At 35.0% G+C, this 23,705-nt stretch overlaps 1 protein-coding gene across 1 annotated transcript; it reads left to right on the top strand.

The window, feature by feature from the left end:
- Nucleotides 1–11,047: 11,047 nt before the first annotated feature.
- Nucleotides 11,048–13,084, top strand: LOC113347084 (peptidyl-prolyl cis-trans isomerase A1-like). Its single transcript, XM_026590672.1, has 7 exons — nucleotides 11,048–11,173; nucleotides 11,264–11,467; nucleotides 11,580–11,712; nucleotides 11,820–11,908; nucleotides 12,038–12,092; nucleotides 12,220–12,305; nucleotides 12,673–13,084. Exons 1-7 carry the CDS (start codon nucleotides 11,132–11,134, stop codon nucleotides 12,826–12,828), a joined length of 765 nt encoding a protein of 254 aa, XP_026446457.1. The 5' UTR covers nucleotides 11,048–11,131; the 3' UTR covers nucleotides 12,829–13,084.
- Nucleotides 13,085–23,705: the final 10,621 nt, after the last annotated feature.

The raw sequence follows: 23,705 nt of genomic DNA, 5'->3' as shown, positions 1-23,705 counted from the left end.
GAGTCTTCTAGATCCTTACCCATTTACCTGCTCCTGTTACATGTTTGGTTCCATATAGATTTAAAATTAAAATGCAATTACAAAACAATCCTTGATTTCTTGTTATCATTGGCATTCAGAATAATTAAACCGAGGGTAATTCTGGTAAATGAAAATTTACAGCTTCAAATACTATTGCTAAGGGGTGTTCCCTTTATATAATAGAATAGATAGTATATTTACTAAATAAATGGAATACAAAAGATGAGTAATATGGAAAATATATGGATACCTAATAATTTTATTTTCTTCATTGATTAAAATATTGCTTCATTTTGCTTTCCATATTAATCCGACCTCCAAATCTTGTAGTCAAGAAAAATTATATTTTCAGACATGTAATTTATTCTCATTATATGATATCGATAGTAGTGGGCCCCGAAAGATATCTTGTTATTTTGAGAATTAATTTCGATTCCGACAGTACACCCCGGACATTTGAATTTCCATCCATTTTATGGCGAAGTACCGTATTTTAGTCCATTTATTTATTAAATTCCGAAAAAACAAAAAAAGTCATCAAATATGTACAAAATAAATGTAAATTAAGATGCAAAAATGACGTGTTTACACAGTCATTAGGTTGGCGATACCAGTTTTCCAACCACAAGTTTAATTGGAAACAGTTCTCGATCCATGGTGAACTGATTTTTTCATATTGTTGTAAAAGGCTTCCAGTTGGCGAACCCGATTAACGTACCGTGTCTATATTAGTTCTCAAGTCTAGTAGGGTTGGAGAACCCAGTTCACGAACCGTAGCACCATGACTCGTGAATTCATGAACCTAAGGCAACGGTCCCAGTAGATTTTCGCAGATGCTCAAAGATTTATTTTTTAAATATGTTTAGCACTGTATGACTCTCATATATAAACACCTTTAAGACATGATTGATCACTAAAACACTTGTATATGTGTTTCATGAGTAACTTCTTAAGTGTTTAAATGAACATCAAATTCCAAACCGAAGTCTGATAGTAGGCTAGTGTTTGTAACCGCTTAATAAAGTTTTGGTGTTCAAATTTGGACGAGGTCCCTTTTCTTTGTTATTTTTTTTTGCTATTGCGGCTTCCTCGCTAACAAAACTTCTGGTGTCTTGTGTTTTTCCCTTTCTGCATTATATTGTTTATCCTTATAATTGGATTTATACAAGTAATACGTATTCAATCTTAATAGATACGTCCATATAATTATAATCGATTACGAGACTTGTTTCTTGTAAAATTTGTATCTTGAAAGATAGATAACAAGTTTATTACTTGGCAGAATTCCGATTTGATTATTTGGATACGACCAGATTGATCTTTAAGTGTTCCTTTCTTCAGATCCCTTATTCTTCATACTTCTTCAAGATTGATACTTCTCATTACAAATACTTTGAGTTTCTAACGCGTATATTATTTTTCAAGGAACATTTCATACTCTTCGAACTTTTTATACAACATCCACATTTAATAGATTGATATTTCTTATGGGTACTTATCATTTATACTTTTAAGGATACTACTTATTTCGCACAGTACAATGAAGGGCATTTTCAATACTTTGTGGCAAGGCATAAAGCACAGCCAAGTAAAATCATACCGGGGCATCCAAAATATGAGTTCGTAGCTCAACAAGAATAAAGATAGACATCTATTTGCAACACAGAGGCAAACTATTGCTTTTGCTTTCGGCAGCTTTAGTTCATTCACCCCACCAAAGTAAAAGTAGACGTACATATAAAGGAACGATCCTATTATAATTTACATAAAAAAATTCAGAACTCACTTCCACATTCTTTTGCACAGTATAGCCCAAAGAGTGCTCGATACTATCAACGAGGAAATGCTATAGCTCAGGCATGACAAAATGGAAAGCAACACCATCAACTCATTATTAAAATTGTAAGCAAATAAGTACTCTACGTCAATAGATAAACTTTGAGATATGTCAAGGTCCATAATAACCAGGAAGCAACCAACCATACCACAAGAGCACAAATGAAAAACCCACGATGATTGAGGTACGCTAGTCAATGTGCCCTTGAATTCACACTATAATATTACCGTCAAAGATCGCAGGCCCAATACCAAGCTCTTGTCATCTACCAATGAAGAAACATAAATCAGAATAATCCAACTGTCTGGAAGGTCCAACACCAACTACCAGGATCGAAACTTGTTGAGAAAAAAACTTGGACAATTCACTAATACATCCCGCTCACCATAAAAGATAAACCCTTGCTTATCATCTCGCCATCCCAACAAAAGAACCTTAGAGAAAATCATCTCGTAGGAAAATACTGAACCAAGCATTACAAACGTCTCGACACAACTAAGAAAAAGTCTTAAGCTCAATCAACAACAGCCTCACAAAAAATATTCTTCATACAAACGAAGTTCGTAAAACAAGCAGTCACCTCGCTGATTCAAACTCGTTAAATACCTTACACATCATCTCGTCACTAATTTAGTAATTCCAGCAATCTACGAAGCATCATTGCCTATGTAACACGAAGCCTAGCCAACTTAAGCCCACCAGAGTTTGTTGAATAGTCAACATCACACACAACATCGGTTCCAAGCAATAAATTTCTCACATCAGTTCGACACCATCTAAGCCACCTCATCACCACACGTCTCTCTTTGAAAGTCAAATGAAGACAAGTCTTTTCTTATGAATTTCTCTTCAAACAATATTCAAGAAAAAAGAGGCAAAATATGAGGGAAAAAATCATACTCGACATCTTATCTAGTTTTAATTTGTAAGCTAGGACGAGAATGTAATTTCCGCTTCCAACTCTCTTACTATCTAAAGGAAAGAGATTAGGTTCTTAGGGTCTTCTCTTTTTCATTCCCCACCAACAAAGATCTCCAAACTCTGTAACGGGGTTCCAATGTAACAAAAATGACTCGTAGTAAAGGCAGTGACTAAATACAACCCATACTAAGTTAAATATAACCCTGGGAAAAAAATGATAAACCTTATTTAGGTGAGTAGAGAAAACTTACCTTTATCATCTTCTGTTTTTAGTTTTTCCCTAACATTTTCTTAACCCTGAAAATCTGATTTTTGGTACTCTTAATTAATTCAATCATCAAATTTTTTCCTCTCCGTAACAAAGTGTGGTATATGATTAGTAGAGTTAATTATTTTTTTCATCACCATAACACAAGTGATTATACTCCGCGTCAATAATTGTTAGAAAGATTCAACCAATTTCAATCCATCCCTGTTTTATTTTTCTCAAAGATCAAAACCTCGTAAGAAAATAAAAACCTATTTGAAGAATCAAACAAAATTTAACAATTTTTTTAAAGTAAAGACTGAATTTGAATGGAAATTAAAATCTATTAAATCAACCAAAATGGGTTATTTGTATTAACTCCATTATGTTCTTGGTGTACCACCTGGTTTATTTAGTAAAAACAGAAATTAGAGAGACAGTTACAACGAAATAAGAATGAAGAAAAAATAGAATATATGTGTTTGCAAACATTGTGGGTGAAGATGAAAATAAGTTTTGTTCATCCATTGTGGATGAAGACAATTACCACCTGGTTTATTTAGTCACCGCCATCGTAATATATCCATTTCGAACATCGGTTGCATTGGCATTTAGATTATCCCTGGTAACCATTAACTTGAACGTAAAAACATTTGGGTAGAAATATTTCAGAACAATGTTATCATGTCCGAGATTAGATACCTTCAAATTTTCCTATCTGTAGCTTTGTAGGCTTGAGGTAACCTCACTTATAAGTTTAACACCAAACTTTGTGTTACTTCCATTTTCTTGGAATTCAATACTATTACGCACCCTTATTTCATATGGTATCGCATCCTCTTTTGACTTTGATAATTTTTTATTTAATATAACTTGATGATCACCAGGTAGGTTTTCCACTCTCTAAGATTACAATTATATGTTTCACTGACTAACATTTCCTGGTTCTTATTAATAAAAGAGGAGGGATGCATCCAATATATTTAAGAATATTGCTCCCGAAAACATCAGTACTTAGTCACTCATTCCAATGGAGTGCAAAAAGATGTCTTCAGTTTATGATACGAGTTATATCATTGGGTTGTGTGGCGGATATTCATCTAAAATGTTAGTGCAAAATTTTCTATCATAGATTTAAATAAAAATATCTTAAATCAATAGCAAGGAAAGAAACATCTTTCTTCCTTCTCCATATAACAAATCTTAAAAGTAAGTCACATGAATGATTTGTTAAAACAAAGTTCTTATTTTCACTACACATATAAAACCCCATATATAAAGGTGTAAATGAGACCACCACGTGAGATTTCTAACACCCGATGTCTGAGATGCTCTTAGAGATTTATAAAGACCCCCTATCAACTTAACGAGAAGATTTGGAATATCTCTAGGACTCTCTACAAGACTCGATTGCACGTGTTATTAAATTATTGGTCCGTTCTAAGGTGGTTCCGGTGCATGGATAGGATTTTATTTTTCGATTATAAATAAAAAAACATATACAGTAAAAACTTTGATGATAAATTCATAATATTGGGACAGATATATCCTATCAATTTACCGAAGTATTAATTTATTAATATATAATAAGTTATTAAAATATCGAAACATATCAATATACAAACTTTGATGTTTAAATTAAAACAATAAGAAGAACAATACAACATCAGTTCGGAACTTCTAAACAAACTTCTCAACGAACTACAAATACTTGAGATGAAGTTCAATGTTATTTAAATGATATCAAGAAACAAACATCTTTGGATTCTTATTTTAATAAAGCACCATTAGGTAGTGTTTTTACACTGATTATTAATTTATATATATACTAGAGGTTAACCCGTGTCGTAACGGCACGGGCATGCATCATCTTCCGTAATGCATCAAGTGATTGTTTTGTGGACTTTCTACCTTGTATCCTTTATTTAGATGTTAAATTTGCTAACTTGTTTGTGGTGTAATTGCGGAAGTAATCTTCATTTATTTCAAATCAAGTAATAATGTGGCTTCAGACCTCAGCTAGCGCCGCCACTGAAAATTAATATTCCATTCATCTAAGACTACAACCAAAATTTTATATTTCATTTTCCTAAGACCCGACCCTCTCTAATTTGGTTTTTTCATGATGCCATGTGCGTTATGAGGTTTAAATTTTCTGCAGTAACTATATGCATCCAATGCTTATTGAACTAAGAACCATCTAATTAACCTCATCCCCACCCCACCCCTATCAAAAAAAAAGGAATCATAGAAGTTTTCTGGTAGATCACGACCCTTACAATAACAGTGTAGGAACAATTTTTTTTTTATATAATGTTAGTTCAAAATTGGATACAAGGAAATAGATAAATGTCAGTTACAAAGCCAAAAAAATCAACGTAAGTAGCTATTACAAAGTTTCACACTGGGATCTCTAAAGTTGACTGCAGACTTGGTCAATTAGGAGCGATGATTTTCCATTTCTTGGCAACAAATAACTAATTTATGGTTGCAAAAGTGGAGCAGATTTTGCCCTTGGATTTGGAAATTTTCAATGATATCTTCAAATGTTGAAGTTCTTATTTCTTGAAAAGAAGCTAAAAGGTTGGAACTGCAGTAACTTGCTTCTTAAGTGATTTGTACCTTTAGTAAAAAGTTTAAACTAAATACGTAGAGAATCAATCACTTAAATTACTTGAAATCCAGCAACGAAAATTCAGGAACTCAAGCATATTTGCATCCATTGTTCCCAAGAGAAGAATAATCTTTAAGAAACTCTCTGACGCACCTCAAAGCTAAAATTGTTGCTCAAACTTGAGAATAAACCACTCGCTAGTCGGACTTACTCGGTTCAATTAAAAAACGTAGACCTTTCATGAATAATTGATTTAAACAAAACTTCTTTAAAGATCAACTATTTTTCATCCATTACGGAGATACCACTTCATTTGGCTAGTAAGCATGGTCCGTGAGTTGTTTCTTTTCTAAGTTACTGCCAACATCGCAACATACTCAGAGACCATTTGATATATCAATGTTTCATTTGGTACCTCATAATCACGGAAGGTCGAATATTATGTGTTTCATACTTGGGTCAAAAAAAAGTTAAATTAGGAAGTAGAGCCATGAAAACTCTCAAGTAAACTGACGTGTAGAATTAAAGATTGCGGTTATACATACCATATGGTTGTTCATGACCGGAGTATGCATCTTTAGCACCATTTGAACCCTTCTTGGACATTATGTCGTTAATCTCTCCAATCACTAATCTCGTAAATGATTTTTTTCGTGCCCACCATTATATCCTGGGATCATTGTCTTTCAATATGCTGACAACTCACAGTTTTGGATTTATACTTAAGTCAAGCATTTGGCATTTTCTCGTTATGATATGTGATCATCTAGGATTTCGTATTTTGTTTCCTTCAAATTACTTACTTTTGACGATTACATACCTTCCAGTGATTTCTGTAATCTGTGCAGAACATTTTAATTCGATATGTTAACGGGAATTGTTTTGTTATAGTTGCATTGCTTACTTTATTTGAGACTTCCGTAGTTTCCCCCCCAATAGTTTAATTTATTCGTGCTCTCGTTGTCTCTTATGTATATAGGGGTATTTCTAATTGAACAAAAATATCAAAGATGGTTAATTTATAGTTTTTCATACACTAAGAAGCAAGACATGCGGAGAAAGATAGGTATTAATAAAACTCTTATAGTAACGTTGATTGTCACAAATCTTACCAAATATCATGATCCTTTAATGAGGTGGTAAGCCTAGGTGCCTCTGCACCTGAGCAAGCAATGCACATATACCTATGGATCATACAACCGACTACACCCATAACAACAACAAATTCATGTTCACCTGTTAATCCCTTAAAAAAAGGAAATTAAACAATCTATGAATCCTACAATCGATCCTTAGTTGAATTACCTGATTAACAAATTTAAAAATCCAATCATCAATCATTAAATCAAAGCTGCCAAATTGGAACATTTCTAATGTAATCAACATAAAAACCACTATATTGCAGCCAACTCTAGATTTTCTAATACTCCATTTCGAAAACGAATCTAAAATAGATGGAATGTTTCCTTAATGGTGGGATTCCATACACAAACCTCTCCCTAGGTTCCTTTATTGATTCCATCTTAGGTGTTGGTTAAAGTGAGATCTCAATTTTTACCAATGGAAAAACCTAATGTCAACATCACAGTTTGCCTATGATTTATAGGAGAGAACTAACAGTACATTGCAAAAAAACAATCAATACAAATTTAGGAACCAACTCTATAATTAAATAACCTAAACTGTAAAAGAATGCAGCAACCCAAGAAGTACAAACAAACTAAAACATTTGAATCATCAAAAAATTGAAAACTGACATAAAAATTGTATAGCAATATCTAATCCATGTATTGTAAGTACAACATACAAATTTCATAGGCTCACATGCAAACCTAAACTTTCTAGCTCTCTTAATGACATTTTCTGATGATGCCAGACGCATAAAGCAACATTCAGGTATGCAACTGCAACCACATGGATTCATGTATTTGCTGCCAGATTGATACCTTGAGTACTCTATTAGCCGCAAAAAAATACTGAAAAATATAACATGTAGTTATCTACTTAAATGGAAAGTAAATTTTTCAAAGTTACGGGTTCGCTCATGAAAACTGTCGAGATTGCACGTCAAGATTCAACAAATAACAAAGAAATTAAACATAGAAAGTAAAAAAATTCACACCACAGCAACCTCAACAACACCATCTTGGTCCAAAAGATTAGCTAATTCCTCCTCTACAAACCCCATCTCCACTCGGAATCTCAATTTTATCACCGTCTTCTTACTTGAGCATACTTTAAATCCAGAAAAGTTATCATCTTTGATAAAGAAATCTTGGTTTCTAGACTTATTATGTTATTATGTATAATTATTAATTTCAATCACAAATTATTCAACCCAAACATGAACTAGAATCCCCTAGTTATAATAAAAACCCCAAACCCTTTTAAAGATTATATATTAGTAACCGGGATAAGGAGGGGATGAACGGAGAGATATTGCTGAGACTGGGAGAAAGTAGGAAAGAGAGAGATAGGGAGGTGAATCGATTGTTCGGTGAAATAAATGATGATCTATGTCCAAACCACAACCGCAGATTTATATAATATGAAGATAAGTCCGAACCGCCATACGTGCGAGTAGTAGGGTGTGGTCTGGAGAACCACAAACAATGATTTATCTTTGTCAGGACAAATCCTGACCACCACTAACACAGGCAAACTTAGCCTAGCTTTGTTTTGTACTCTTGATTTAGCACACTGGCCCAAGTCGGGATTGACAAAAAATATTATTTTAAAAAAGTTATAAATTTTTCGCGGATTGATTTAACGAATTTCTATTGTAGATTTTGTTTTCCATTTTATTATTCTCAACCGCATTTTTTCTTCTCTCTTTTTTTTCCTCTGGCAAAAAAGAAAAAAGCGAATCTTATTTTTTCTTCTCTCAATTCTAATTTTGCAAAAGGATCTTCCTTAAATTCCATGGTAATCCAGGGTTTTCTCTCTCGGTCGTTTGTTTAATTAGGTTATGAATGTGGAATCATATGAAGAACCCAAATTTGGTTCCTCTCTATTCTAGAAACCCATCATTAAATTGGTATATATCAGTAGCCCAAAATATAAACTAACAACTTCTCCAATGGTTGTTGTACATGTTTCCTAGGTGGCAACACCAACAAGACATCCCCATTCCAATTTTCCTTAAGTTTAGGTTAAAAAAGTTATTCATCTCCAATGGTGTTGTTTGTGATCATTCTTTTTATTAAATGTAAATTTTATTTTTGGTAATTTAAATTTTTATTAGAACTAATAAAAATGGTTATTTATTATATTTGAATTAATATTAGTTAAGTAAAAGCTTATTAGGATAGCTTGACATTGTCAAGGTGAATGTCTAAAACTACACATTCACCTTGACAATGTCTAACAAAAAGTAATCTATGTCATCTATTGATTTAAGAAGTTGAGGCTACAGAAAAAAATTAGGAAAAATAAATGTCTATCCTATGTGGATTTAGACATTTATCTTCACATACATTCCATTGGAGAAGCTCTAAATTAAACTTTTTATTCAATCCGACTAAACTAATTTATTTAAATAAGTAATCCTATTTGTACGGTCAATTGTTGATAGCCAAAAATATCTTCCCATAAATAAAATAATTACCAATATTCACTGCTCATACGTTAAAAGTTTTATTTGAAATTCCCCGTACTCAAAATAACGCGCGTGCATGACAAAGCCATGAGTTTGCTACTTTTGCACCCACTATGGGCATGGCAAAGTGGAAAATTTGCCACTTCTCCAAGCCAAGTCAAGTTTCTGCCAGACTCGACCGCTTTGTCAAGACTACACCGAACGGTCTACTTTAGACCGGTAGCGGCTGAGACTCGACCGCGCGGTGGAAACTAGACCCTCCACTAGATCTAATCCAACGAACATAAACGTCTATAAATACCCAATTCTAATTTCATTTCAACTCACACCTTCTTCTTATTTTCTTTGATTTTCCAATTTCTCAAAATATGAACATGGCTTAGTTCATAGAAGAGCAACATGCTGCTGAAATTCAAAGAGTTGAACATCGAGTTAATGTAAAAAATAAAATAAGAAATGCAAGAGCTACACATCAGCGCAAATTTAGTACGCTAGAAGATAAATGCATAATTGCATATGCATGATTTATGTTTTCATCACTAATCATCTAATCGTTGATGGCGCATTACATGCCATTCTGTTTTGGGGACGCATTTTACATAAATTTGAATAAGAAACAACGAATCTCAACAATCGTGATTCGATGTTGTTGAATGCTCGGTTCTCCATAATTTCTAAGAATGTTAACAAGTATATTGCTATGATAAGGGAAACGGCTTGAAACATGAGAAGTGGTGAAACCCCGCTGGACATTGATCAAAGGTGTCGTGCAGAGTGGCTCCGTGACAACGGAAAGGAGTTCCGGCATGGAAGTTGTTATGAAATCTTAAAAGTGTTGCCCAAATTTAATCTAATTTATATGTTTTAAGTTCTTAATTTTAACTTAAGTAGAAAACTTTAAACGAAGATTATTGTTTATCAAACAAAAAAGCAATTACATAAACCACAATTCAAACTAGCGATTAACATCTATCAAACTAACAATTTTCAAATATATATTCTCTTACGCCTGTTTGATCCTCCGAAAACTCATTAATTTGAGTCTGAGATGGTGGTTGAGTAGCATCAGGCGATTCATAACCTTGATATGATATCGGTGATGGTTACATAAATGCGTAGGTAGTACACCAGGTCCAACTAGTTTCCTAACATTTGCGAACTCTTTTTCTTTATCTTGGACCCAGACGATATCACTATCTGCAGCATGTTTCCTTTGTCTTTTCTGTTTCTTTTTATTTATCTATTTGTTTTGGAACTCATTTTTAAGCAAGAAAAGGGAAGAAAAATTTTCTGCTCTGATTTGCTCTGTAAAGGGAAGAAATTATTTTGTGAATGGAACCCGAAGAAAATGGTAATATTCGTACACGATAGAGCAACGACTGCAGGAGGTCGAATTTAAATCACTGATGATGCAAACTCGACCGGGCGGTCGAGTTGAAATCGCTAGCGGTCGAGACTTAACCGCTAGGTAGAGACTAGAACGCTTTTATTATAGTGGAACGACCAGTTTACGGGCCAGCTGGCACGGCACATGGAGGGATTAGCCAACCCTCATGGGAACCGGCCTTACAACCCCGGTTTTTATCCAATACTCAAACTTTTCTGTCCCGAATTTTTCCCTATGCCGAATGAGTCACCAACTACGGAGGACGGATTAGGGTGGAGACGTCCAATGGAGTTGATTAGCGGACAATTTTAGGAAACCCGTTTATTTGGAATATCCGAACGAGAAATCCTTTTTCAATGCGCACCTAGCGCATTTTAACTGCCCCCTTGACCCTTTGTTTATATATAAGCACGCTGAAAAAAAAGAAAAAGAAAACCATTTTCTTATCCGTTGATTTTTATCATTCTTCACCTACTCGAGCTTCAGTTTCTATCTACTACTCCGCCATGGCTACTTCTTCTGCTTTCTCCACTCCTTCCGTTTTTCAGGTAACTTAGGGTTTCTTCAATACTCTCTTGTTGTCCATTTATTAAATAAAAACTTGTTCTGTATTTTCCTGACTTCAATTTTTTATGTAGCAAAAATCAAATGTGGGTAACCTAAAAATGGTTTCCCCTGTTATTACATCATCATCAGTTAATTTTGCGGGGAAAAAAAGTTTGTTATCATCTGGTTGTTCTAGATATGCTTCAGGAGGACTTCAAATCAAACAGATTTCTAATGTTAATACTCCAGTTGTTGGACATAAGAGGATGGTGTGTACTAATGCTGTTGCAACAAATGTAAGTTCGCATAGAGGTTTGATTGTTTGTTATACTATTATTATTTGGGTTGGTATAGAGATATTGAACAAGATAATTGATGTCTGATTTTTTGTTGTTGTGGGGTTTGCAGTTACAAGCAGAAGTCACAACTAAGGTATTCTTTGATGTAGACATTGGAGGAGAGCCAGCGGGTAGGATTGTAATGGGTTTGTTTGGGAATGAAGTTCCAAGGACTGTTGAGAATTTCCGCGCTTTGTGCACTGGTGATTGTTCCCCTTTTAACTTCTTTACTTTGTGAAATACATAGTTCGCATACGGAAAGTGTTTGTTGAGAACAGAATGATTAATTTGAAGTGTTATAATTGTGTAGGAGAGAAAGGTTTTGGTTACAAAGGATGCTCGTTCCATCGTATTATCAAACAATTCATGATTCAGGGTGGGGACTTTACTAATGGAAATGTGAGTTTTGGTTTTTATATGTAATGTGCCGTTTACAGCATTTGATAATGGCAAGTCGGTATGGCTGTTTTGTTTCTACTAGTTTTAATGGATTCCTTTGCCCTGATATTGTTTATCGGGTCATGCCAGGGAACTGGAGGTAAAAGCATTTATGGGGACAAATTTGCAGATGAGGACTTCACATGTAAGTGGTTTCTTGTTGGCAATAAGAAGTCATTGGCTTGTTTACTTGAGTTTAATGGATGCTGTCTATGATTTGATTTGTTTGGTAACCAAATTGTTTTTTTGTTGCTTTCACTTCTATTTTACAGTAAAGCACGTTGGACAAGGAGTATTAAGCATGGCAAATGCAGGCCCTAATACCAATGGGAGCCAGTTTTTCATTTGCACCATTAAGGTGAGTTAGCTGGAGCTTATCATTTCCTTTTCAGCTGTAACCGCTTCTTTTCTTTATATGTGTGATTGCCTGATTGATCAATGCACCTTCCTTTAGACTATTTAGGAGTTAGGACTTTGTCAAGTGATTGTTGGGGAGTCTAAAGGGAGTTCCTGCTAAAAATAGCATCTTGCGCTCCAGCATGTCACTTGGGAGGTCCTAAGTGGGTGACATAATTGAATTCAAAGAGCTGACGATCAAAGATCATGTAGAGCCTTTTAACAGTTCAAAAACTAATCAGCGAATTCAGACTCTCATCATGTTTTTGTCCCAGGTCCTGTTTGTAGTTGGGTTTGTGCTAATATTTTCTCTCATTTTTGTGAAACAGACTCCATGGTTGGATGGCCGCCACGTTGTTTTTGGACATGTTATTGACGGCATGGATGTTGTCGAGACACTGGAATCACAAGAGACTAGCAGAGGAGACACCCCCAGGGTGCCATGCCGGATTACCAATTGTGGAGAGCTGCCATTAGATGCTTGATATGATGATATCTCTTTGGCTAAATTTTGCTTAACTAGGTTTTTTTCTTTCTTTCGATGTTTATTAGTTAAAAGCATCAGTTAAATATTACATTTCAGTTAAGAGTTGAGAAAATCTTGGGTGAAAAGAGAGAGATGTAATATCAATTGTACTGTATGCGTTTATGGAATCATGCACGACTCCATATACAAATAAATCCAAGCATATTGTACTGTATGCAATTTCTAACTTATCAGTTCAGTGCTCCTTTTACCAACGGCACAATGGTTTGGTGTTTTGATGATCCCTACCTTATTGACTGCAACTTCTGTATTTATTATCTTTCAATTTGAGTAAGGATTCGGATCAATGTTCTCCAACCTCTCATCTTTGGTGTTCATGCTGGTAACAATTCTGGAGGCTTTAATTGGTTTTCTCCCCAATATTTATTGCTCATAATGTCATCGATTGGGACATGTTTTGAATGACTGCATCTATGGAGTATGGACAAGTTCAATGACTGCATCTTCTATGGGGGTATGACAAGCTCATTTGCAAGCTCAGCCACCACAACGTTTCCCTCCAGTTCTTCCTCATATTGCAGTGAACTGTCCACAATATAATCTGATGATGAAGATAAATTAGACTCTGATACGGACATCGCTTACTGGGGGTAGTGCATGTGGCAACAAGGAAGATGAGAGTGAATGAGACTGGTTTCCGGAAGCTCCTATATTATGAAGAAAATGATGTCGAGCCTCCTCCAGCGGACGATGATCCAAGCCATGCTGAGTTAATACGTTAGGAACCGACTCAGAACGAGTCAGCCCAGGACGAGGAACAAATACTGCTAGAACCAAAGCCTACTCCAACTGTACTTGTGCTCCGGTTTCGCATATTCCGGGCCGGGACTAAGAACGCTGTCGGATCCTTTTATTTGAAACCTGTTTTGAGGTATACTGAACTTTTTTGAGGTATACTAAATAATGCCAAAATAAGGTCACCAAATAAAAAACAACATCACCTCTTATCCACCCTTTTTGATAATGGCATAACTACCTTTTATATAATTGGTGTTAATGATTATGATTAGATTTGATTAGTTAGGAATTTTAAGGATTGATTAAAAATTGAATTATCAGTGGTGAATTAGTAGATAAATCAAATTTATGTGAGAGAGTTGAGATTTTTGAGAGGAAAGAAGAAGAGAAGTGAAAAAAAACTTGGGTTTTGAATTTTGAGATTTTAGAGCAACTGCAGTGGCACGAGTATAACCAAAGATCAAAAACCAAAAAAAACTAAAAGAAATAGGTTTAGTCCGTACTGCCACGCTATAGTGCACGGGTAAAATTTGATCGAGCGCACATAATAAGCTCGCCTGGATCAAACGTAGCTTAAATGTTCGCTTGTCATCAAGCCAACTTAATGCTTGACCATGATTGAAATGGATGTTATACATCCTCCCCACCATCAAACGAACATTTAAGCTGTGGATTTCGTGCGTAGATTATACATTCGTCCCATTCCAAACGAACTTTAAAACTACGCCTGATATCGAGCGTACTTTTAACTTCCGCTCGACCAAATATAGTTTTGGTCTGGATTTCAGACCATATTTGGTCTGATATTTGGTTTTGGTCTAGTATTTAATCTTTACTCCGTCCCACTGTGGTTCGTTTGCGGACCAAAATTTTGGTTATGGTCGTCCATTGTGGACACTCTTAGTGATTAGAAGTGACCAAAATGGGTGATTCAAATCAGAGGTAAACTTCTATACGAGGTTTAATTTATTTTTATAAGTTGAATCTGTAAAAAAAATGAATTTTTAAAACCCAGATCTACTGACCAGATGAACATTTTGGCTTATAACTTTTCAGCCGAACCTCCACTTTTTTGAAAATATACCTAGGTTCGGCTGACAAGTTATCAACCGAACCTAGGTATATTTTTAAAAAAATGGAGGTTCGGCTGAAAAGTTGTCAGCCGAACTTCACTCTGAAACTGACGACATTTAGATTCGGCTGATTCGAACAAAATTTAGCAAAGTCGTATTAGCCGAACATAGTGTTTCTCTAAATCATACACTAGGTTCGGCTCAAAATTGACACTCCAAGATCAGCCGAAATGATCTTCTGAAAACCCTAATTTCATCTTTGAAATCATATTCTATCTATCAAACAAAATAAAATCAATCAAAAACAAGATGGGTTTGTTACACATACATTCTAAAATACATCTAAGAGCAATTGAGATTTGGATTTCGCACTCCAATATCACTCATTTCGATTCGTGTTTGCTTTGCTTGATCAATTTCTTGATTGAATTGGAGTCCAAGATGTTTAAGTTTAGAGTTTATTTTGATTTATGATTTTAGGTTTTTGAGGATAAGGACACTCTGATAATTTAAATTGTGTAAGGATATATAGGTAATTTCACTACCTTTAGACACCCCTTATAAACCCATCCTAGATGGTATAATAAATGAGTATGCCTAAAAAAAATTGAGTACGCCTCAAAACAGGTTTCTTCTATTTCGTCCCGCCAACAGAACCCATGTATTCTTAAAAAACAAATACCCGACCCACCTATTTAAGCCATGCCCTCATTGGTCTGGGCCATCAGAAGCTTCTTCTTCCTATCATCATGAATGGGAACGTGCTCTAAATCTGGCTGCTAATTTATTTGTTTTTCGAAGCAGAAATTATATTGCGGAAAACTAAAATGATACTATACCCATGTATTTGGTATCCATAAAGTCGTTTAATACAATTTGACGAGATTGTCTGGTCCCAAATTGTTGACTCGATTTCTGTTTAGTTTCCATCTTCCGTATAGTTTAATAAGCCGCCTGCCACTTATGAATTTGGTGATGTATGAAGAGTATATTCAATAATGTATTGGATCCCATGGAAAAAAGAGGCCAAAATACTACATACCGGTATCCACCCAGATCGATTGGTACAAAGAATTTATAGGTTATATTAGCAAATGATGACTCAAACCCGGACATAATTCGGCCTAATAAGGTTTTTTAGTAAACAATAAAGAGCAACATATTATCTATAATTACTAGGGCTATAAAATGAGAACTCTCACTTAAAATGAAAGACTTCGACCAAATTTGATCAAGCTAGGTGCTATTATGGGTGTGGAGAGGTCCACCTCACCTAGACTCTTTTACACACCCATTCAAGTGAAAGAATGTGCAAGACTAAGAGGCTAAACATCAGCTGCCTGGGTAAAAAATTCTTTTGAGCGCTAGATGATAAGCCTCCCAATATTTTTATATCCAAAAAATTCAAAACTCAAAGTGGGACCTTAACAAATTTATTATTAAATTTCAAAGAAAAGAAAAGGGAGGAAAGCTGCTATGTTTAATCGCTTGGGTTTTTCTAGTAATAGAAAAAAAACAAAAAAAAAGAGCTGCTGCACATCAATCTCTTAGTATGTAAAAAAGGGTTGAAAACTCACTTCTTCGTCTAATCTCTCATTTGATTTGGTAGCGAATGGGTGTTTTTAACGCTCATTCTATAACTATTTTTCTAATGAAGACTCATAATACCATCAGAAATGAGAAGTCGTCTGATTGTTAAATCTATCTAAATAGCTAGTTCACTTCAGTAACCTAAAATGTCTATTTGACCGGTAGTTTAAGCCATTTTATCTTTCGTGTACTTGATTCTTGGGGTAATTTGCATTACCTTCCACGTAAAGCTTCGTAATTTGCATTACCTCCTCTACAATTTTTTTTTATAGCAAAACTCTTCTCGTCAATAATTTCGTTTTTTCCAAGTTATCTGACTCAGCACTAACTTATACATGGTTTTTATTTTTTTGGGCTAATTTGCGTTACCTCCCCGGTAAAGATTGGTAATTTGCGTTACCCGCCCTGTAAAGATTGGTAATTTTCATTACCTCCCTGCAAAAAAACCACGTGTAAGTTAGTACTGAGTCAGCAAAGTTGAAATATACAGAATTATTCACGAGAGGAGGTTTTGCTAATTTTATTTATGAAAAAGCGAGGGTCAAACAACCACGCCTAATATTTCGCTTAGAAATCTGTATGGACTAACTTCAATATAATTCCAAGAGAATCAACTAGACAGTCAGACTCAATCAATAAAAATATATCCAAGAGTTGTATATATATATCTCAGTTTCACAATGTAATCATCAAATCAAACAGGTAAAAATCCGCGAGCCTGATTATTATGTGAAACTACTTGAACGGTACCAAAGACCAATGTTCAAGTGTCAATCAATTTATATCAACAACCAAAGGTTGGATTGAACTACGCACAACCTGTGATATTTCAATTATATAGAAAATATAATGCGGAAAAAAATTACACAAAGACACCAGAAGTTTTGTTAACGAGGAAACCGCAAATACAGAAAAACCCCGAGACCTAGTCCAGATTTGAACACCACACTGTATTAAACCGCTACAGACACTAGCCTACTCCAAGTTAATTTCGGACTGAAATGTAGTTGAGCCCTAACCCGTTTCACACTGATTAAGGTATAGTCGTGTTCCTTACGCTTCTAGAACCACGCCGGATTCTGCGAACTTGATTCCCTTAGCTGATCTCACCCACAACTAAGAGTTGCTATGACCCAAAGTCGAAGACTTGATAAATCAATCTTTCTCACACAGAAAAATATATTGAATAGATAAATCTGTCTCCCACAGATATACCTATGAGTTTTGTTCCGTATTTTGATAAATCAAGGTGAACAAGAACCAATTGATACACCATAATTATAATCCCGAATAACAGCCTAGTAATATCAATCACCTCACAATAATCTTAATCGTATGGTAGCGAAACAAGATATTGTGGAATCACAAACGATGAGATGATGATGTTTGTGACTACTTTTTATCTTGCCTATCGAAGATTAAATCTCGATCAAATCTTAGAGAAAATAGTACTCAATACGATAGAAAATAAAAAGATCAGAACACACAACTCCAAAGAAAATAGTTGGGTTTGGCTTCACAATCCCAATGGAGTCTTTAAGTCGTTAACCTACTGGGTTTTGGAAAAACCTAAGGTTAAACGAGAATCGACTCTAGTTGCAACTAGTATCACACAGGAGGTGTGGGGTTTTGGTATCCCAGTTGCTAGAGTTCTCCCTTATATAGTCTTCAAATCAAGGTTTGCAATCAATGTTACCTTGGTATCAAAGCATTCAATATTCACCGTTAGATGAAAACCTGATTAGACTCAAGCTAATATCTTTCAACCATTATATCAAACTTAGCTTGTTACACACAAATGAAAAGTGACTTCATTTAGATATGAGTGACCCTACCTAAACATGTACACTTTGTTGGCTCAACAATAGTTAACCGAAGTTATCCATATGAATACTTCCATATCAACCTTGTTCATCTTAACCATAACTAGTTCAAATGACTCAAATGAAACTGGTTCTAGAGTTTTTCAAATTGTTTATATTCTCATAGAAGTATACAAGACACAATTGAAGAAAAATCAATTTTGATTCACTCGAATCAATTCATGAACATTATAGTTACGGTTTGCAAAAGATTGCATTCCTTATTATATAAATGTGTTAGTTCATGAACAAACCGATTTTAGAACATAACCTACTCAAGTATGCATACTGGTACGCATACCTAAGTGGCCGGACTAAGTTTGGGTTTGCCAGTATGCAAACGGGTATGCATACCTTCCAAACTCAGTTGAATTTCTAGAACTTGAAGCTCACGCCAGTAAGCATACCGGTATGCATACTAAGTTCCCGTACTTTCATTAACCAAATAGTACGCATACGGGTATGCATATTATGGTTCCCGGACTTGGAATAACTTGCAACAATTATCATACAAGTACGTATATTGTGCTATATCCAATTACGGTTATTTGTTCTAAACTCCCAATTCAATCATTGAAACATTTTTATAAGACGACAATAACTGTCTCACACAAACTATTAGCTTCAAAGCAATTATCAAGTGATTGAATGATCAATACGAAACATTTTGAGTCTACATCAAATGACTGTCTCACACAAATCATGTAGGATGTTACAAGGCGATTTTCACATGATCATCTTTTGACATTCGTCAAGAATATAAGATGAACTTGGTTAAAGCGAAAGCTTACCAACACATATTTCGATAAATATGTAAGCAAATTAAACTCAGATCGAAATATCAAATGTCTATAATCGAAGTCTATATAGCTATACGAATTTTGTCTCAAATAGGAGATAGAGTAGATAGACTTTTGATTGATAGATGAGTTCAAGTCTCCACATACCTTTTGTTGATGAAGTTAAACAAGCTCCCCTTAGTAGTTATTCGTCTTCAATCGATGAACGCCGTGAAGTCTAATGCTCAACTACACTTTCTATCCTAATCCGAGACTTAACTATAAGTAGACTAGAAATCAAGACTTATAGTTTTGGAAACTAAACTTGATAAACAAGCTTGAGATAGAAACGCTTGCGAGTTCGAACGAGCAGTGCTCTAACAATATTTGTAGGGGAGGTAATGTAAATTACCAATCTTTACAGGGGAGGTAATGCAAATTACCCCTTGATTCTTTTTTAGAGTTCGATTTTGTGCATACTATTTAACGATTGTACATGTTATAATTTAATCTCTACCACTGATTTATTTTTGGAGTTATGTAATGACTAATGACGCTCGAGATTGAAAGATAAATGACAATGGGGTCATCCATAACTAATCAACCTATCAAATTAACATGTCAAGTGTACATTGTTTGGAGGAGATGGCACAAAGATGGACTCTTTTTTTTATTTGGAGTGTAGCCATGGATTGTATAATTGGTATTCTGCAGTAATTTGAATTCTAAAATAAAAATAAAGTATTTGTGTGTTTTTTCTTGGGTGTTGCTGTTGTTTTTCCATGGTAACGTCAGTTTAAAATTTCTTAGCTTGCTTGTAGTATTAATGTTTATATTATCTCAAAACGTAAAAGGACTAGACAAGTAAAACTTCTATATTAAATGTTGATAAAAATTCGCTTCCTATTGGTCGAAATAGACCTATTGTGATAATCTGGTAAGATGTTTGGAAAAGTTTGATTCACGCAAATATCCTGGGTACAACTCATTCTCTATGTAACAACCAGTATATTTCGCATTACGCATGTTCAAAGATGCGTCATGGCATGAGATGAAACTTCATCTAAAGTTTCCGTTGCGTGTTGAGTGGCATGTTGGCCGAAGGCCAATATCGCGTCAAAATGGCACGTTATGTTAAGCATATTGACATAGGGACAATATTGCACTATTGATGGTGCATTACGTGATTTATATTGGCCAAGAACCAATGTCGTATCATCATGATGCATTAGTCCAGTTGAGAGAACGTCCTTTAGCAAAGTAACGCTAACATAACATATTATGCAGGTTATTGGCCTATGGCCAATATTGCATTACAATGATGATAGGGCCAGAGCAGGCTAGCTAAGGCAATGTACAACCATCATGGATGGACGTTGGAGTTGGAGTATGGACCAAAGTTGGAAAGACAACCATCACGGCGCTTCACAGCTCTTAGCCATATCAACGACCATGAATAGTGAAGCACACACCTCAAAAATGTGACTCGGTGAATATCAAACTAGTCCCCCGGTTTAAGTTGTAAAAATATCAGTAAAACATATATAGTAAGGGGTAGTTGGTTGAAGGTCAATATGCGGACTATCCAAAAGTAAGCTTCATAGCTTAGACATAAGAACATAAATGATGCTTATGCCTCATTTATAACTCTCTAGACTTGCCAATGGGGCATATGATGCGAAGGCATCACTATGTCGTGCCACAGACTAAATATTGCATCTTTGACCGAACGGCCTATATGGATCATGCCATTATTTCTTGGCCAAGTCCTTGCAACACGAGTTGGCTAAAGTTGCTTTTTCCTTCGAGGATAGACTACGATCAATGCTTGATTCCTTTAAATTAGGGATCAATTTGTTGCCAAGTATAACTTTGGACCACTCTTTTAATATGTTGATAATGATTCTTCAAGTCCTCTGATTTCACCGCATCCATGTGAACTTTGCTACTCATATGTTTCAAAAATTTACATCTATCACCATCATCAACTTTCTTCCAGTTCTTAAATCCATTTACTGTAAAAGCATTCTTCCCAGTATTGTTTGATGGTTTAGTAAATATATAGCAAGGTAGAAAAAAACTGGTGTCTTTATGAGGTGGATTTTCTAACCATGCTGGAAGTAAACCAAGCCATAAATATAGATTGAGATGTTGGTTAACCATCTCTCCAAATAGCGAATGTATTTAAAGCTTGGGATGATATGGACCGACTGCAATATATGCTCGTGTAATCTCATCTCGTTGATCAAACTTGTACTCCCATATTTGAGGATGTAATCTTGGAGTGCGCTGCAAATTACTGATGGTACTGTCAATTCCCCTTGGAAAATTTGTTGCTTGGTTTAAAGGAATAAGAATTTGAGTACTTGTCCCTGGAGAATTTGCCGCTTGGTTGCTAGCAACTGGAACCTTTACACTTGTAGTTGTAGTTAATGAACCAGTTCAGAGTCATTGGAAAATTTTCTTTTAAAAAAAATCTAAATTGTTGACATATGTGTACCTTTTTTTCTCGATAATAAAAAAACAAATATTAGATTCGCGGTTAGCTTATTCATAAATAAACAACAAAAAAAGTACAAACTCTAACCGTTCTACATACACTTTTATGTTTATCCCCATTCATTGACGTGCAATAATTCAATCTAAATGATCTCGTTGTACCTTAAATGGATTAGTCTTCAAACTTGGGTAAATATTTGCAGCAGTAGTGCAACTTTTTAGGCTAACAAGTAACAGGTGGTGTCCTGATTGCTTTGTTTGTAGAAACCTAGCATTATCCTTTCATCGCTAATTTGTCTTTAATGTTTTCAAATTGTCTCGAAATTAAAGATAAATGAACACTGGGACAATACCATTAATTTCTTAAAAGCGTCTAGAAACATGGAGCAAATACTCAAATTTAGTCTGAAAAATAATCACAATCGAAAAGAGTATACTCAAATTTGATCGGGTTTTTTAGGGTTTGAGACTAAAAGTGGTCTGAATCCTTGATAAAAACTAAATATAGTCAAGCATACGTATAGTTAGCATTATATTTTAGACGTACATATAATGAGCATCTCGTCCAAGGCATGGATTGTAGAAGCGTCTAATGGTGGAACACTGATTTGAGCATGCGCCTGTGTTGGGCTTTAATATAAAGTGCACCCTATCAGATTGCAGAATACCTATGCCTGCTTACATGCCTTGTTATTATGTGCGCATGCATGGAGCGTGGCTTATAGATACGTCTGCTATGAGGCGCTATTATAACCCACGCTTGCGTGAAATGGTTTTTATACATGTGCCTGCTTGTGAAGCGTAGATTATACAGGTGCCTGTCTGTAACGGTAACATTTCCCATCGTTGATATTTTTGACCATTTAATATTTTGAGCGTTGGAACGAATACCTTTCATTTACCTATATATATGAATTCCTTGAGAATTTTCATCAGTACTACTAATTCATCCATCTGTATATCAGAAAAGCTTCACTATTTTTGTATCATTCGTCTTTCAAATCATTTAGAATCACGACACTGAATCCACGTGGTACAAATTTGTCAACAATTAAAGATATAACGGTATGCAAAATTTAATTATCAATATCTCAAAATTCTGCTATTGAAACTGATCAATCGTAAGCGGCATTGTGGATTCACATCAAAGCAGAGCTGGAACAAGCCCTATTTGGAAAACCGAAGCCCACTTGGACCTGTATTCAAAAACAATTTAATGGAATAAATGAAGGTGTGGCGCTTTTCCCTGCAAAAGAGGCGGAAGTGAGAGGCGAATATCTTACTGGATGGAGTCCTTAATAATTATTTATATGTATGTGCGATAAATTGTTTTTAAAACACTAACAACTTGAAAAAAATAAAGAGGCACTTCAAGAAATGCAATGGTGACAAAAACTTTAAGCACGAAGAGTGCTACAAAATTATGAAAAAACATACACGTTGATCGACATTTGTGCTTGATTCGATGCAAGCCATGGAAGATTCTGAGGAAATGATGAAAATAATTATTCAACAACAACAAAATTTCAATACCTATTACAAAGAACGATCGAAAATGAAGGTGGCATAGAGAGAAGATGAGTTTGCAGCAAAACAAGCAAGGCAAGATAGACTTGATGCAAAGAAAGAAGCAAAAAAAGAATTTCGCTTAATAATGATGGACTACATTGGATAATGTACAAAGAAAATACATCAAAATTAGAAAGGAAGATATAGTGCCGAGTAAAAGAAATCAAGTATAAAGCGTAACCAGATAGGTTGAAACCTTAATTATTAAGATTAATAAGTGATTAACAGTCTTAGTAATTTAATTGTACTTTATATTAATTATTATCATTAGTAGTTTTAGTTTGTACTTTAAAGATTTTAATTTAATTACATTGAATTGAATTAAGAGGTTAATCATCACACAAGTATTATAATCCTAACACACTTTTGCAGGCATCGTGACTGTACTTAACACATGCAACGAGCCTTTAAACCGCTAGGTGGTCCTAAAGGCCGAGTGGTGTCTTGGGAGGGTTTACAAGAGGTATACCGACACAACCTATTATCATGGTGCAGTTGCATTAATCTTCATCTCCATATTAAGGAGGATTATGTGGCGCTTGTGTTAAGTTCCGGGAGGTTGTCCTTTATAATTACTTAGCTTTCATAAAACTTGAAATCCTCACCAATATCCCTTGCGCAGATTTCATTAGCATATTTCTCTTATAATAAATTGTTAGAGCACTGCTCGGTCGAACTCACATACATTGATATCTCAAGCATGTT

Source organism: Papaver somniferum, chromosome 2, assembly GCF_003573695.1.
Source record: "Papaver somniferum cultivar HN1 chromosome 2, ASM357369v1, whole genome shotgun sequence".
Classification (NCBI taxonomy): Eukaryota; Viridiplantae; Streptophyta; class Magnoliopsida; order Ranunculales; family Papaveraceae; genus Papaver; species Papaver somniferum.
The sequence above is the reverse complement of the archived record's forward strand: the minus strand, read 5'-3'. Positions and strand labels throughout refer to the sequence as shown.

Bases quoted from the DNA above. Each gene is read 5' to 3' on its own strand.
- LOC113347084 (XM_026590672.1), top strand. From the start codon at position 11,132: ATGGCTACTTCTTCTGCTTTCTCCACTCCTTCCGTTTTTCAG. The intron at 11,713-11,819 runs GTGATTGTTCCC...ATAATTGTGTAG, and splicing joins TTTCCGCGCTTTGTGCACTG to GAGAGAAAGGTTTTGGTTAC. The intron at 11,909-12,037 runs GTGAGTTTTGGT...GGGTCATGCCAG, and splicing joins GGGACTTTACTAATGGAAAT to GGAACTGGAGGTAAAAGCAT.